The sequence below is a fragment of the Puma concolor genome, chromosome B3 (genome assembly GCF_028749965.1).
Source record: "Puma concolor isolate L17-30 chromosome B3, mPumCon1.1.hap2, whole genome shotgun sequence".
Classification (NCBI taxonomy): Eukaryota; Metazoa; Chordata; class Mammalia; order Carnivora; family Felidae; genus Puma; species Puma concolor.
The window spans coordinates 93948519-93964263 of record NC_141672.1 but is presented as its reverse complement, the minus strand read 5'-3'; the positions used below and the strand labels follow the sequence as shown (position 1 = coordinate 93964263).

Here is a 15745-nt window from a genome sequence, read left to right as displayed (position 1 = left end):
CCCAGTACACTGTTTCCTCAGGGAGGCTTTCCTCACCACCCCAGACTTAACTAGTTAGCTTTTTTCTGTTAGACATTACCCACAGCATCTATGATTTTTCTAACATTTATCACATCATCCTGGTAATTAATTGTTGTCTGTATTGTCCTTTGGAGGGTAGCCTTGATGGTGACAAGGATCAAGTCCTGACCCAGCACTTAGCACAGTACCTGGCAACATAGCACGCTCTGTGAATACTGTTGACTAAGAGAAGCCATCCGCTTTGCTTCCGCCTACTGCTTACCAAGTCTGTTAGAGATAGATAATAATTACCTTTAAGGCAAGAATGGATTTTAAGAATTTTGAGATAAAAATTTTAACAACTGTAATTCCTATGGTGATGGCTTAGGTCTTTGGTAGAAGCCAGGAGAGTTAAGGAGCTCTCCTTAACTGAAATTTGATGAAAGTTAAGAATATTTGTTTTACCTAGTAAAATGACAAAGGCAGCTGGATAAGATTATTATTCATAAATAATGTTTAGCACTGTATGTTGTGATCTTAGTTATTCCACAGAGTGCTTTTTGAGGCTATCTTCTATAATTTATAGACTTAGAAATAATCCAAGAAGTTGGTACTTAGCTCAAAACAATGGACTAATAAAAGGGGTTGGGGGTCAAAATTTAAGTCACTTGATAGTTTGATTTCAGTGTTTGTCTTAATGTAAATCTATTAGTTGATAATGTTTTTGCTACTATGGTTGCATCTTTTCAGTTTCTTAAATTCCACTTTCCATGGTGTTGGTAGCATTTATTGAAAAGTGGTGGAGTAAGAGGAAGTGATTTAAAAACATACAAGTTATGTCAATCGCTAGGAGAAATAGAGCACTTTATTACTCAATTGACAGGGTGTGTTGAGAGGAGCATGGCAGGAAACATGGTGTGCCGTGTTCATATCTATTAGACATTGGTATTGCCAGGCTTTATATAAGATGCACTTATTTTATTTCTATTATCTTCAAAGTAGGTAATACTATCTCCATTTTCCGTATGAAAAAAACTCAGGTTCAGAAAATTTAAGTAATTTGCCTAAGCTCATTTAACTGGTAAGGAGCAGAGGTAGGATTTAAACCCATGTCTCTCTCACTCAGAAATTTATGTTTTGTTCTCCGTTCCATGTGGACTCCATCGGTTTCCTCTCATCCTCTTTTTAAAAGTTTAAAGAATTGAAAATCTTACATTAATTGTGAAAGTGGCACCTACTTAAGCTCAACTTTCTTTTTATTTTGTTTAGAAGTGCTTGTTCAATGCTCATGTATAGGAGCATAAGGATTGTGAAATTACAAGACCTGATATGTTTCTAGGGGGCTTCAGTGTAGCTGGGAAACAAAACAGATGCATCTGAAACGGTTGGAAACCTATTTCAGGGCAGTGTGTGACCCAGGCAAGATGAGGGTGGAATCCAGATTTCAAGCACTGAGGAGCCAGAACAGGGAGTGGTGACATTAGGATTCATCAGGGAATGAGTGATGTGGGGAGCAGCTGGAATTCCCAAAATCTTCTCTACAAACATTTGCTCTGGGAACTTAAGGGAAAGGAAGACTGAAGAAAAAAAGGTTAATTGACCACTATTAACTTTCCTTTTTAGAAGAGAATAATAAAGTTGTTGAAGAACTAATAGAAGAAAACAATGACATGAAGAGTAAATTGGAAGAACTGAGAGCACTTTGCAGAACACCACCAAGGTAGACTTTTACCATTAAAAAAAAACTTTTTTTTTTTTTTAACATTTATTTGTTTTTGGGAGACAGCATGAGCAGGGAAGGGGCAGAGAGGCAGGGAGACACAGAATCCGAAGCAGGCCCCAGGCTCTGAGCTGTCAGCACAGAGCCCAACGCGGGGCTCGAACTCACAAACCGCGAGATCATGACCTGAGCCAAAGTCGGAGGATGCTCAACCGACTGAGCCACCCAGATGCCTCAAGAATGATTTATTTAAAAAGATATCCAAAATATATTATTAAATTTAAAAAACAGGTTATAGAACAATATTATAATACAGTCCCATTTTTATTTCATTTATTTTATTACTTTAAAAAAAATTTTTTTTTTCAACGTTTATTTATTTTTGGGACAGAGAGAGACAGAGCATGAACGGGGGAGGGGCAGAGAGAGAGGGAGACACAGAATCGGAAACAGGCTCCAGGCTCTGAGCCATCAGCCCAGAGCCCGACGCGGGGCTCGAACTCACGGACCGCGAGATCGTGACCTGGCTGAAGTCGACGCTTAACCGACTGCGCCACCCAGGCGCCCCTATTATTACTTTTTAAAAAAGATTTACTTTTGAGAGAGAGAGAGAGAGAGAGAATGAGCGGGGAAGAGGCAGAGAGAGAGAGAGGGAGGCACAGAATCCGAAGCAGGCTCCAGGCTCTGAGCTGTCAGCACAGAGCCTGATGTGGGGCCCGAACTCATGAACCGTGAGATGATGACCTGAGCTGAAGTCGGAGGCTTAACTGACTGAGCCACCCAGGTGCCCCAGACTTATACTATTTTGAAGACATTGTTTATTTCTAAGTATGTTTAATTTTTTATATAAATTATATTAATATCATACCAAGAATATAAAACTTGTCATTGTTATATAGCAAGAAGTATAAAAAAAGAAAATCTTCCAAAACCCTATTCTCAGCAGATACCCTCTGTCAGCCTCTTGTTTTATATCATTTAAACCCCTTGTACACATGTGTGCATGTTTTAAAAAGAGAGATTATTGTGGAAGCTGTTTTGTAACCTTTTATTAACCGAATGTCCTAAGATAAACATTTCCATATGTCATAAAATATCCTCCCATAATATGCTTTTCAGTTGCTGCATATATTTTCATCATGTGGATTTATCATGATTTATTTAAGTAACCATAACATTTGTTTCCGTTTTTCTTTTATTTTAAATAACTATATAATAAAGGCCTCATATATGATTTTTTTAGCACATCTCAATTGGATGTTCTTGGAATATATAGATATTTTTACTTAAAATCTCTGTTTGCAATATTTGGTTCATTTTTAGGTCATTGTCAGAAGGGGCCATTGAAAATGCTTGCCTGCTGTGCAGTGGGAAGGCCTTGGAGGAACTTCGCGGACAGTACATTAAAGCTGTAAAAAAAATTAAGCGTAAGTTCCTAAGGGGAGTCGCAGGATTTTAAGGTTGTCTGAACCATTTTTTTACTCACTAGTACTAGTAATTTGGGGGAATTTTCCAAATTATTTTGTTCTGAGATCTTACCTGCTTTTAGAAGAGATTAGTGACTCCTTTTCTAAATTATGCAGCAATGGGTAATTTTGCCCAATATCTTTTGGAAGTGACATGAGGGTAGAGTTATTTTACATCATTAATTATTATTAATTATCCTGTTCCTTTTTTGGGCACTAATGTCAAACTAAAAATTTCATAATCTTTTTTTTTTTTTTTTTTTTAACGTTTATTTATTTTTTTGGGACAGAGAGAGACAGAGCATGAACGGGGGAGGGGCTGAGAGAGAGGGAGACACAGAATCGGAAACAGGCTCCAGGCTCTGAGCCATCAGCCCAGAGCCCGACGCGGGGCTCAAACTCACGGACCGCGAGATCGTGACCTGGCTGAAGTCGGACGCTTAACCGACTGCGCCACCCAGGCGCCCCTAAAAATTTCATAATCTTAAAACTTAAATAACTAAAACAAAATGTCATGTGAGTTTTAAATTAGCAAGTATTACTTTCTACTGTAAACTTTTTTTTTTAATTTTATATTGTTCAATGCCAGTGTTATTATTATTTTAATTTATATTCAAGCTAGTTAACATATAGTGTAGTCTTGGCTTCAGGAGTAGAACCCAGTGATTCATCTCTTAAAACAGACACCCAGTGCTCATCCCAAAAAGTGCCTTCCTTAATGCCCATCACCCATTTAACCCACCCCCACCCCATCTACTCCCCCCTCCAGCAACCTTCAGTTTGTTCTCTGTATTTAAGAGTCTCAATGTTTGGCCTCCCTCTCTGTTTTTATCTTATTTTTTCTTCCCTTCCCCTATGTTCATCTGTTGAGTTTCTCAAATTCCACGTATGAGTGAGATCATATTATATTTGTCTTTGTAAAGACCATACTAGTTACGCATTGTTCTGTTGTTTGTCATTATTTTTATAGTGGATTAAATAATACATATAAATTTGTTCATCAAGTCCTTTGCAGTAAGAGGTGATGCAGCATACCTGGCAGAGCATTTCTCTCGTTTATGTTTTCTCGGTAGAACATCTCCTGGTTTTTAATTACAAACAATATTGCATAGATTCCATGTATGTCCCAGAACAGTAACCAGTGTTGATACAGGAGAACTGTATGTTTACCTCTTAAAATTGCGTTTATTTTTTAAAAATGTTTTTTAATGTTTATTCATTTTTGAGAGACAGAGCACGAGTGGGAGAGGGGCAGAGAGAGCAGGAGACACAGACTCCAAAGTAGGCTCCAGGCTCTGAGCTGTCAGCACAGAGCCCGATGCGGGGCTCAAACCCACAAACTGTGAGATCATGACCTGAGCCAAAGTCGGATGCTCAACTGACTGAGCCACCCAGATGCCCCCAAATTGCATTTATTTTTAACAGAATGAATGGGAAAGGTCTTAAGTTCCAGATGTAATTGGTAGATCATCAGCATCATGTTTGGATGTTTGGAAAAGCCCACTTAGTGTCAATAAAGAGAATTTGCTTCTCAGTTGTTGCCAGTGCCAACAGAGGCCATATTACTACAAATACAAACAAAGCAACTTTTTATTAACAATTGTATCAGTTGGGAAGTGAAATTTTAAGTGTTTTTTTTTCATACTCATGTGCTAACTTGTATGTATATGTATTTGTTTAATATTTTAGACATTGGTTGGAGGTTTTGTGTTGACATGTATTCCATTTTAATTTGTCCCACTTCAAATAATGAGAAAGAGCCTTCCAGTTAGTATTTTTTGCATAGAGCGTCTAATCTTCAGGAAGAGCTTACTGATATTGAGGGAAATTCCTCTATGAATTGAATCTTTAATATAATAGGAATGGTGATATATTCTAGAGGTAGGATGTAGCCCTAGATTTAATTAAAAAAAAAAAAATGTTAACCTTAAGTAATGGTAGTCTCAATCCAATATTAAAAAGAAAACTTGAAAGCAGTGAATTATTTTTAAATGTAAATTCCAGAAGGTGATATAAGTCTCATCCTTCTCCCTGGCATTTTATACATATCTCTCACGGATTGTAGCATTATATTTACTTAGATACTTTTAACTGCTGCCTAAAGAATTGAATAATATTGAAAAATGGATTTTTCAGAGCATAAGTGATAGGAATCTGAGTCTCTCTGGTTCATATTGCCTCCTTCTGTCCTTCTGTGTCTGGTTCTTCCTTCCTTTATTCCTCACCCTTTTTGTGTATTTATTTTTCCTCTCTTAATCAGACACGTTATACATAATTGAAATGCTTAAGTTTCTGTATCTAATATTTATTTTCTTGCCTTAGTGTTTTAGAATATGACAAAGTTTTCCTAGGGAATATGCTATTTCCTTACCATATGTGGCTATCTTCATTCTAAAAGGACTTGTAGATTATTTCTCCTCTGAGTCTCCCAAAATAGTGATCTGAAACATTCCATTTTAATGATTGTGGAAAAGTATGTTTATACCTCTAGTCACTTCATCTCCCAGAAAACTGATCTGAAGTTTGCCTCCCCTATTTGTGAAAAACTGATAGTAAACTTGCATTTTTGTGGGGATTCCTGTCTCACACCAACTCCCTACCCCACCTCCCCTCTAGGTGATATGCTTCGTTATATTCAAGAGAGTAAAGAAAGAGCTGCGGAAATGGTAAAAGCAGAGGTATTGCGAGAACGTCAAGAAACTGCCCGGAAGATGCGCAAGTATTACTTGACTTGCCTCCAACAGATTTTGCAGGATAATGGAAAACAGGAAGGGTAAGTTCAGTCTAAACAAATAGCGTGTCCTGAGCCTACCAAGACATCATGTTGTCATTTTCTAAACATTTTCCTTAACCACAAAATTAACTATTTCTACATGATCAGCCATTAGGGGTTAAGAGAGGCTTATGTCTGTACTACCCTAAATATTGGCAGAACTAATAGGAAAACAGAAATCCTGGGGCTAAGGAAACTCATTTTTTCCTTTAAACTATTATTAATTTAATATTTTGGAATTCCCCACAGGGCTGAGAAAAAGATTATGAATGCTGCTAGCAAACTTGCTACAATGGCAAAATTGCTGGAAACGCCTATTTCTAATAAATCCCAGAGCAAAACTACACAGTCAGGTATGTCAAAATGAGTCACTTGAAGGGTTTTTTTCTCCCTTGCCTCTTAGATGTTTAATATTTTTAGTATGAAAAAGAGTAAGGAATGTAAGGAGCGAGTTAATTTATGAAGTTGTAGCTGTGTTTTACTTAAACTGGAAACTTTCAAAAAAGAGTATAGAATTTCCAGCTCAAGTAGACAGACTGAACATATCCATCAGCTTTCTATTGTTACGTCCATTCCTAGAAATGCTAGAAACTATTTTTAAAAAGTTAGTAGAAGGGAGAAAATGATAAACATCAGAACAGAAATAAATGAGAGACTAAAAAAAAAAAGGAGAGATCAACAAAACCAAGAGCTGGTCTGTTAAAAACATAAAATTGATAAACCTTTAGCCAGACTCATCAAGAAAAAAGATAGGACTCAAAACTAGAAATGAAAGAGAAGTAGCAACTGACACCACAGAAATACGGAGGAATATAAAAGACTACTATGAAAAATTATATGCCAACAAATTGGACAACTTAGAACAAAGGGATAAATTTCTAGAAACATACAATCTTATAAGACTGAATTAGGAAGAAATAGAAAATCTGATTAGACCAATTACTAGTAACAAAATTGAATGAGTAAGTATAAAACTTCCAACAAACACAAGTCCACAACTAGATCGATTCACAAGTGAATGCTACCGAACATTTAAAGAAGGATTAATCCCTGTCCTCAAACTATTCCGAAAAATACAAGAGGAAGGAAAACTTCCAAATTCATTTCTATAAGGCCAGCATTACCTTGATACCAACCCAGAAAAAGATACTATAAAAAATAGAAAACTACGGGCCAGTATCTCTGATGAATATAGATGTAAAAATCCTTGACAAAGTATTAGCAAACTAATCTCAACAGCACATGAAAAAGGTCATTCACTATGATCAAGTGGGATTTACTCTGGGCACGCAAGGATGGTTCATTATCCACAAATCAATCTACATGATACACCACATTTAAAAAATGAAGATGACAAACCATACGATCATCTCAATAGATGCAGAAAAAATATTTGATAAAATTCAGCATCTGTTTATGATGATAATTCTCAACAAAGTGGGTTAAGACAGATTACACCTCAACATAATATAGACCAACATGACAAACCCACAGCTGACGTCATACTCAGTGGGGAAAAAGTGAAAGCTTTTTCCCTAAGATCAGTAACAAGACAAAGATGTTTACTCTCACCACTTTATTCAACATAGTACTGGAAGTCCTAGCCACAGCAGTCAGACAAGAAAAAGAAACAAAAAGCATCCAAATTGGTAGGGAAGAAGCAAAACTGTCACTTTTTGCAGGTGACATGATACAATACATAGAAGACCCTAAAGACACCACCAAAAAACAACCAGAATTAATAAATGAATTCAGTAATGTTGCAGGATATAAAATTACAGAAATCTGTTGTGTCTGTATAGACTAATAAAGTATCAGAAATAGAAATTAAGAAAATAATCCCATTGCATCAAATAGAATGAAATACCTAGGAAAAAATTGCATCAAATAGAATGAAAATATAATGATACAAATATAATTGCATCAAATAGAATGAAATACCTAGGAATAAATTTAATGAAGGAGGTAAAAGACCTGTACTCTGGAGACTTTAAGATATGGATGAAAGAAATTGGAAATAACATAAAGGAATGGGAGGATATATCATGCTCATGGATTGGAAAAATTAATATTGCTAAAATGCCCATACTACTCAAAGCAGTCTAGCGATTCAGTGCAATCCCAAACAAGGTGTCATTTTTCCCAGAATTAGGACAAATAATCCTCAAATTTGTATGGAACTACTAAAGACCCTGAATAGCAGAAGCAATCTTGAGAAAGAAGAGCAAAGCTGGATGTATCACAATTCCAGACTTCAAGCTATACCACAAAGTTTTAGTAATCAAACAGTGTGTACAGGCACAGAAACAGATACATAGACCAATGGAACAGGATAGAGAGTACAGAAATAAAGTCATGGTTATATGGTCAGTTAATCTATGACAAAGGAGGCAAGAATATGCAATGAGGAAAAGACTGTCTCTCTTTTTTCTGTAAATGTTTATTTTGAAAGAGAGAGAGAGGGTGGGAAAAGGGCAGAGAGAGGGAGAGAGAATCCCAAGCAAGCTCCACGCTGTCGGCACAGTATCCTACATGAGGCTTGATCTCACGAATTGTGAGATCATGACCTGTGCTGAAATCCAGAGTTAGATGCTTAACTGACTGAGCCAACCAGATGCCCCAAGACAGTCTCCTTAATGATGGGAAAACTGCATAGCTACATGCAAAAGAATGAAACCGTATCACTTTCTTAAACATTTTCTTAATACAAAAATAAAACGTATTAAAGACCTAAATAAAAAAAAGTAAGACCTCAAATCATAAAACTCCCAAAGGAAAACATAAACAATAACCTCATGGAGATTGGCCCTAGCAACTTTTTTCTGGATGTCTTCTCAGCCAAGTAAAACAAAAGCAAAAATAAGTTATTGGGACTACATTGGAACAAATAAGTTTCTGCACAGCAAAGGAAACAATTAACAAAACAAAAAGGCAACCTCCTGAATGGTAGAGGATATTTGCAAATGATACATCTGGTAAGGGGATATCCAAATAAATATAAAGAACTTGTACAACTCAACACCCATACTGCAAATAATCCAATTAAAAAATAGGCAGAAGACATGAACAGACATTTCTCCAAAGAAGATGTATAGATGGCCAAGGGACACATGAAAAGATGCTTGACATCACTCATCATCAGGGAAACACAAATCAAGACTACAATGATAGGTTGCTTGGGTGGCTCAGTCGGTTTTGGCTCCAGTCATGATCTCATGGTTCATGACATTGAGTCCCACGTTGGGCTGTCCTCTGGCAGCATGGGGCCTGCTTGGGATTCTCTCTCCATCTTTCTCTGCCCCTCCCCAACTCATGCTCCCCCCACCATCTTAAACTAAATAAATAAACATTTAAAAAAAAAAAAACTACAATGAGATATCACCTTATACCTGTCAGAACGACTAAAACCAAAAACACAAGAAACAACAAGCGTTGGTGAGGATGTAGAGAAAAAGAAACCCTCTTGCACTGTTGGTGGTAATGCAAATTGGTGCAGCCACTGTGGAAAACAGTATAGAGGTTCTTCAAAAAATTAAAAATAGAACTACCTTACAATCTAGTAATTGCACAACTGGGTTTTTACCCCCCAAAATACAAAAATGCCAATTTGAAAAGATATATGCACCCCTATGTTTATCGCAGTATTATTTATAATAGCCAAGATATGGAAGCAACTTACGTGTCCATCTAGATGAATGGACAGAGAAGACTTGATACGCACACACAAACATACACAGAAATGATAGTCACCCATAAAAAAATGAAATCTTCCCATTTGTGACAACATGAATGGATCTAAAGAGTATTGTAAGTGAAATAAGTCAGACAGGAAGACAAGTAATACATGATTTCACTTATATGTGGATTCTAAAAAGCAAAACAAACACGTATACAAACAGTAACAGTCTCACAAATACAAAGAACAAACTGATGTTTGCTGGAGGGGAAGAGGTGGGGGATGGGTGAAACTGGTGTAGGAGATTAAGAGGTACAAGCTTCCAGTTATAAAATAAGCAAGTCACAGGGATATAAAGTACAGGATAAGGAATGTAGTCGAGACTATTATAATAACTTTGTACGGTGATAGATTGTAATCACACTTACCGCAGTGAGCAGTGCATGTTCATAGAAGTGTTGAATCACTATGCTATATGCCTGAGACTAACATAACACCGCATGGCAACTGTACTTCCATTTTTAAAAATACATAAATAATTAAAAAATAAAAAGTTAAATAATCGATGGACCAGAAGGTCTGAGAAATCCCTGAAAGAAAGAAATCCGTATAAGCCTGAAGATGGAAACCTCAATTCAAAACTGCCAGAAGAGGAGAGCTACAGGCAGGACCAATAGCAAAACTGTGTCACATACGAAGGCAGTATGTTGCAGGAGAAGTAGTATGCCTCGGGGATCCCAGTGAGGTAATGAGTTGGTGTTCTAGAGTAATAGTAACCAGGTGAGGTCACCCTCTTTATCATCCTTCTCCTTTCCCTTTTCCAGCCCCAGTATTGGGCTAGAGTAAGGGCAGCAGGAACAGAGTCTCAGAACAGGGCAAGGCTCTAGATGGCTAGTTATACTAAGGAGGAACTTACAGTCCACATGCCCCAAGTACCAAGCTATTAGGTTTTTCTACCCTGCAGCTTCTTCCTTCTATTACACTCTCAACTATTTTAAACAAACATGCCATACTCAGAACATCTAAAAGATAAGCAAGCATTCACGGGAGCCTGGGTGGCTCAGTTGGTTGAGCACCCGACTTTGGCTCAGGTCATGATCTCACAGTTTGCGGGTTCGAGCCCTGCATTGGGCTCTGTGCTGACAGCTCGGAGCTCAGAGCCTGGAGCCTGCTTCAGATTCTGTGTGTGTCTCTCTCTCTCTGCCCCTCCCCTGTGCATGCTCGCTCGCTCTCTCTCTCTCTCAAAAATAAATAAACATTAAAAAAAATTTTTTTTTAAAGATAAGCATTCAACAAAGAATCACCAAATATCTATAGAAAGCCAGCACCATGATAAGACACCTAACTCAAAAGAAGACAAGGCAAAAAACCCAACAGAACTTATGCCTTTGGAGACAGAATTAACAGAACAAACTAAAGCGTCTGAGAGAATGTGAGATAGTATTCTCAAAAGGATGTAAGAGCATATTGTATAATATGCTAAGAAGTTTACTATTTTTAAGGAAAAGATATAGTTACTGTTAACGCCAGCCATTGCTAGAAAAATACAAGTTTAAGTATGTGTATTAAAATTTAAGGCTAACCAATAGAGAAATAGAATATATACCTTTCAAGGTAGTAGGAGAAAAACTCAGAATAAAAGGTTTTCAATCTAACAAAATCACGAAAGAGGCAAAATACAACTAGAAAGCTTTGGTAAATAGAAACTTACTGTAGCGTAAAACATCAGTAATCACCCTAAAGGTGAGTAGTTTAAACTCACTTATTAAAAGACCATAATTTTCATTTTTTAAAAATCCAGACATATGTTCTCTCTATGAGAACAACATCAAAAATTCAAAATGAAGGAATGGAGACTAATTTGCCAAGCAGTGATATGTTGATAGTAGATAAATTATGGAGTTAAATACAATATTAAGCACATTATAGTTCACATTGAGAGGGATTAAAGTGACAGTTGATAATGGTAAAGAAGACTCCCAAGAACCTACAAATGGGTTCTTTCTGCTCATGATAAAATAGCTTTAGAATATATAAAGCAAAAGCTGATGGAAATGGGTGAAAAAATTGATAAATTTCCAGTCACACTGGGAGATTTTGAACCTATCTGTGGGGAAATGGGGTTTTTGAACTTCTGGAAAGCTTGAAGCAGAGATTGTTCAAAAATTCACAAGTCTGATATTGGTAGTCATTCTTCAAAACACAAAGATTGTGTAAATTCGAGAATGGTGATGTGAACCTTGGGTATTAATGATTTGGGGCAATTGTGTGAATGTCCCCAGTGGAAGCAAACCCTTTCCATGCTGTAGGGACCAAGATACACTTTTCTGAGATATGCCTCTGATTTTATGCTCTGTGGCTGCTTTGCCTCTGGTCAGATTTAGTGTCTTAGCTAGTGTGTGTGTGCTGGGGGGAAGGCGGGGTGGGGGACGTGGTGGGGGGCAGGGGTGTGGTATGCTTATGTAGTTGTTGAGTGTTGGGGTTTCTTCTAGCAAAATGTCTTCATCAGAACAGAATTGGAAACTTGCAGTTGGCTCCTGAAATGCTAGAATATCTGTTGCAGGAAATAATAGATCAGATGCACAACAATAATGTCAGATTTCAATAACAACTACCTAACTTTATTCAATGCAGATTTGTAAAACAATATTTTTAAATGTCCAGCATTGATGTATTTTCTTTGATGAAAATACATACATTCTTTGGAAATACATGAAAACATAATTTTTTCCTCCCCTTTCAATGTTAACTTTATCCTAATTTTGTTTTCGCCTAATTTTGTTCCCTCGTATGTAGTAGTAGTACCTCTGACTTCGGAGATGATGACGGGAGTTGAAAAATCAAAAGGAAGTGATGTGAATCAGAATACAGGGCATCATACTGAAAGCAAATCAAACAGTATACAAAGTATTCCCAGGAGTACATGTGACCAAGTTCCTAAGAGAAGGGCTGCTTGTAACCTACGACGGCGGTTAGCGGATGCAGAGCATGGCGATGTAAAGCACATGGGTTCCAAAGAGTCACAATCAGACTCTCAGTTTGGGGAAAACACTTACAAACATCTAGACATTTTACCAAATGATGTTTCTCCTGAGTTTGTTCCATATGAAGGTGAAAAAGGCTTTGTTTTGCACAAGAAGAAAGACCGCAGTGATACTGGCTCTGAATCACTTCAGCATTCAGCTACATACCCCTTTCTTGGATCCTTCGGAAGTAAATCATCACCTAGGTACACCCCTAGTCTTTCCGAATCTGGATCCACACATACAACTTTTCGAGGTCCTAATGAAAGACTCGGTTTAAAAGTATACAAGTGCAATCCACTAATGGAAAGTGAAAATGCTGCATCTGAGAAAAGTCAACGTTTGGGTGTTTGGGAAACTCCAGTAAAGGATGGAGGGGACTTTGATGACTCCGTGGGCTGGCGTTCCAACAGTGCCACTTTGCCCTGCGACAGTCACGAAGTGTCATTTTTACATGGTAGACCACAAGAAACTCTGGATATACCAGCTGAATCTGTTAATTTCCAACACTCGTCAGCAGCCAGTTGTCTTTCAGATACAGAGAAAAATGGTATGATTTGTCAACCAGTGAAACGTCAGAGTGGTCACACTTCAGACCTGTCAGAAGAAACCCTGTGTTCCCAGCCAGAGATCAATATGACTCTGAAACACACCCCTCATCATAAGGCTGATCTAGTAAAGTCAGATTTCCAAAAACTGAGCAGTACAGCACCTTCATCAGTGTGTCGGCAGCCTTTGAGAAAATTGATTGCTCCTCTGTCTAGCCAACAAGATAGTGGTTTTGATAGCCCCTTTGTCAATTTGGACTAACTGTTGTACAGTATTTAAGAAGAATCATTGATATATTGACAAGAAAACTGGAAGGGAAGACTTCGTACTGGAAAAATTGTGGGCTCTATCTATTTTGAGATGTTTTAATAACATCTATCATATGAGCAAAGTATTCTTATAAAATTACTTGAGATATTAATGGTGCCTCAATCTTCCAAAGGCCTGATGATGTATGTGTAATCTGCTTCTTTGTGGTGCTTTATATGTGGTTGCCAAACCATCTATTTTTATACTTACAAATTAGCTTTCTGTGCAATGTTACATTATTTAAATAAACTTGCATATGGTCTATAGAATTGTCACGGATTCTTTTGTAATTATAGAAACGTTATATTGGCATGTTTGAAATTCACCCAGAATAAGATATGAATCTGGATGATATGTATGTATGGCCAACCAAATTTAATGTTTGTAATGAGCCACATTTAATGGAGCTGTAGATCTACTCAACATGCTTTTGAGTGGAAATAGCTACTCCAAATTTTGATCCTTGCTTGCAGTTAGTGGAAAAGAAGTATTTCAAGAATTGCCACAAAATATAATTGTGTCCTGATTTCATTATTTAAAATATTAATCTGAATTTTTTTTTAGCTGACATTTGCATTACTTCAAATCCCTGTGACAGCCAGAGACTGTCTTTGTCTTTTATGGTTTTACAGCCTTTCTTTCATCTGAAATATTACATTTTAAAAATCAAAATAAACATCGTCTTCTAGCATAAAATTTCAAAGTTTTAGATTTTTATGTTCATTTATAGTACAGAATTGGCTAACTTATTAATGCTGTGGGCAGAAAGTTGTAATTTTTTTTAAATTTATTTAAATTCAAGTTAGTTAATGTACAGTGTGGTATTGGTTTCAGGAGTAGAACCCAGTGATTCATCATTTACATACAACACCCAGTGCTCATCCCAACAAGCGCCCTTCTCAATGACCATCACCCATTTAGCCCATCCCCCCATCCACCCCCCCTCCAACAACCCTCAGTTTGTTCTCTGTATTTAAGACTCTCTTATGGTTTGCCTTCCTCTCTGTTTTTATCTTATTTTTCCTTCCTTTTCCCTGTGTTTATCTGTTGTGTTTCTTAAATTCTACATATGAGTGAAATCATATATTTTTCTTTGCTCTGACTTATTTCGCTTAGTATAATACACTCTTGTTCCATCCATGTTGCAAATGGCAAGATTTCATTCTTATTGATCATTGAATAGTATCCCATTGTATGTGTGTGTATATGTATATACACACTACATCTTCTTTATTCATTTGTCAGTCGATGGACATTTGGGCTGTTTCCATAATTTGTCTCTTGTTGATAGTGCTGCTATAATCATTGGGGTGCATGTGTGCCTTTGAATCAGCGTTTTTGTATCCTTTGGAAAAATACCTAGTAGTGCAATTGCTGGGTCATAGGGTAATTCTATTATTAATTTTTTGAAGAACCTCCCTACTGTTTCCAGAGTGGCTGCACCAGTTTGCATTCCCAACACTGCAAAAGGGTTCCCCTTTCTCTGCATCCTCACCAGCATCTATTTTTGCCTGAGTTGTTAATTTTAGCCATTCTGAGGTGTAAGGTGGTATCTCGTGGTTTTGATTTGTATTTTTCTGATGATGAGTGACGTTGAGCATCTTTTCATGTGTCTGTTAGCCATCTGGATGTCTTCTTTGGAAAAGTGTCTATTCATGTCTTTTGCCTATTTCTTCACAGGATTATTTGTTTTTTGGGTGTTGATTTTGATAAGTTATTTATAGGTTTTGGATACTAACCCTTTATCCAGTGTGTAATTTGCAAATAACTTCTCCCTTTCTGTCAGTTGCCTTTTAGTTTTGTTGATTGTTTCCTTCACTGTGTGGAAGCTTTTTATCTTAATGAGGTCCCAGTAGTTCATTTTTGTTTTTATTTCCCTTGCCTCCAGAGACACGTCTGGTAGGAAGTTGCAGCAGCTGAGGTCAAAGAAGTTGCTGCCTGTTTTCTCTTCTAGGATTTTGAAGGTTTCCTGTCTCACATTTAGGTCCTTATCCATTTTGAATTTATTTTTGTGTATGGTGTAAAAAAGTGGTCCAGTTTCATTCTTCTGCATGTTGCTGTCCAGTTTTCCCAGCACCATTTGCTGAAGAGACGGTCTTTTTTTCCAGTGGATATTCTTTGCTGCTTTGTCAAAGATTAGTTGGCTATACATTTGTGTGTCCATTCCTGGTTTCTTTTTTCTGTTCTATTGATCTATGTTTCTGTTTTTGTGCCAGGACCATACTGTCT

At 37.1% G+C, this 15745-nt stretch overlaps 1 protein-coding gene across 11 annotated transcripts in view; it reads left to right on the top strand.

Annotated features, from left to right (window-relative positions):
• The window catches only part of CEP152 (centrosomal protein 152), a 92107-nt gene extending 78322 nt beyond the window's left edge, over positions 1–13785 (top strand). For 8 of the 11 annotated variants that reach the window (XM_086710634.1, XM_086710638.1, XM_086710636.1 and 5 more), the window contains 5 exons: positions 1624–1720; positions 3044–3147; positions 5803–5959; positions 6209–6312; positions 12432–13785. In XM_086710634.1, coding sequence (XP_086566760.1) covers positions 1624–1720; positions 3044–3147; positions 5803–5959; positions 6209–6312; positions 12432–13468 — 1499 coding nt within the window. In that variant the 3' untranslated portion in view covers positions 13469–13785. The remainder of the gene's footprint in view (positions 1–1623; positions 1721–3043; positions 3148–5802; positions 5960–6208; positions 6313–12431) is intronic. The other 3 variants (XM_025919636.2, XM_025919635.2, XM_086710635.1) reach the window with 1 other exon arrangement.
• Positions 13786–15745: the final 1960 nt, after the last annotated feature.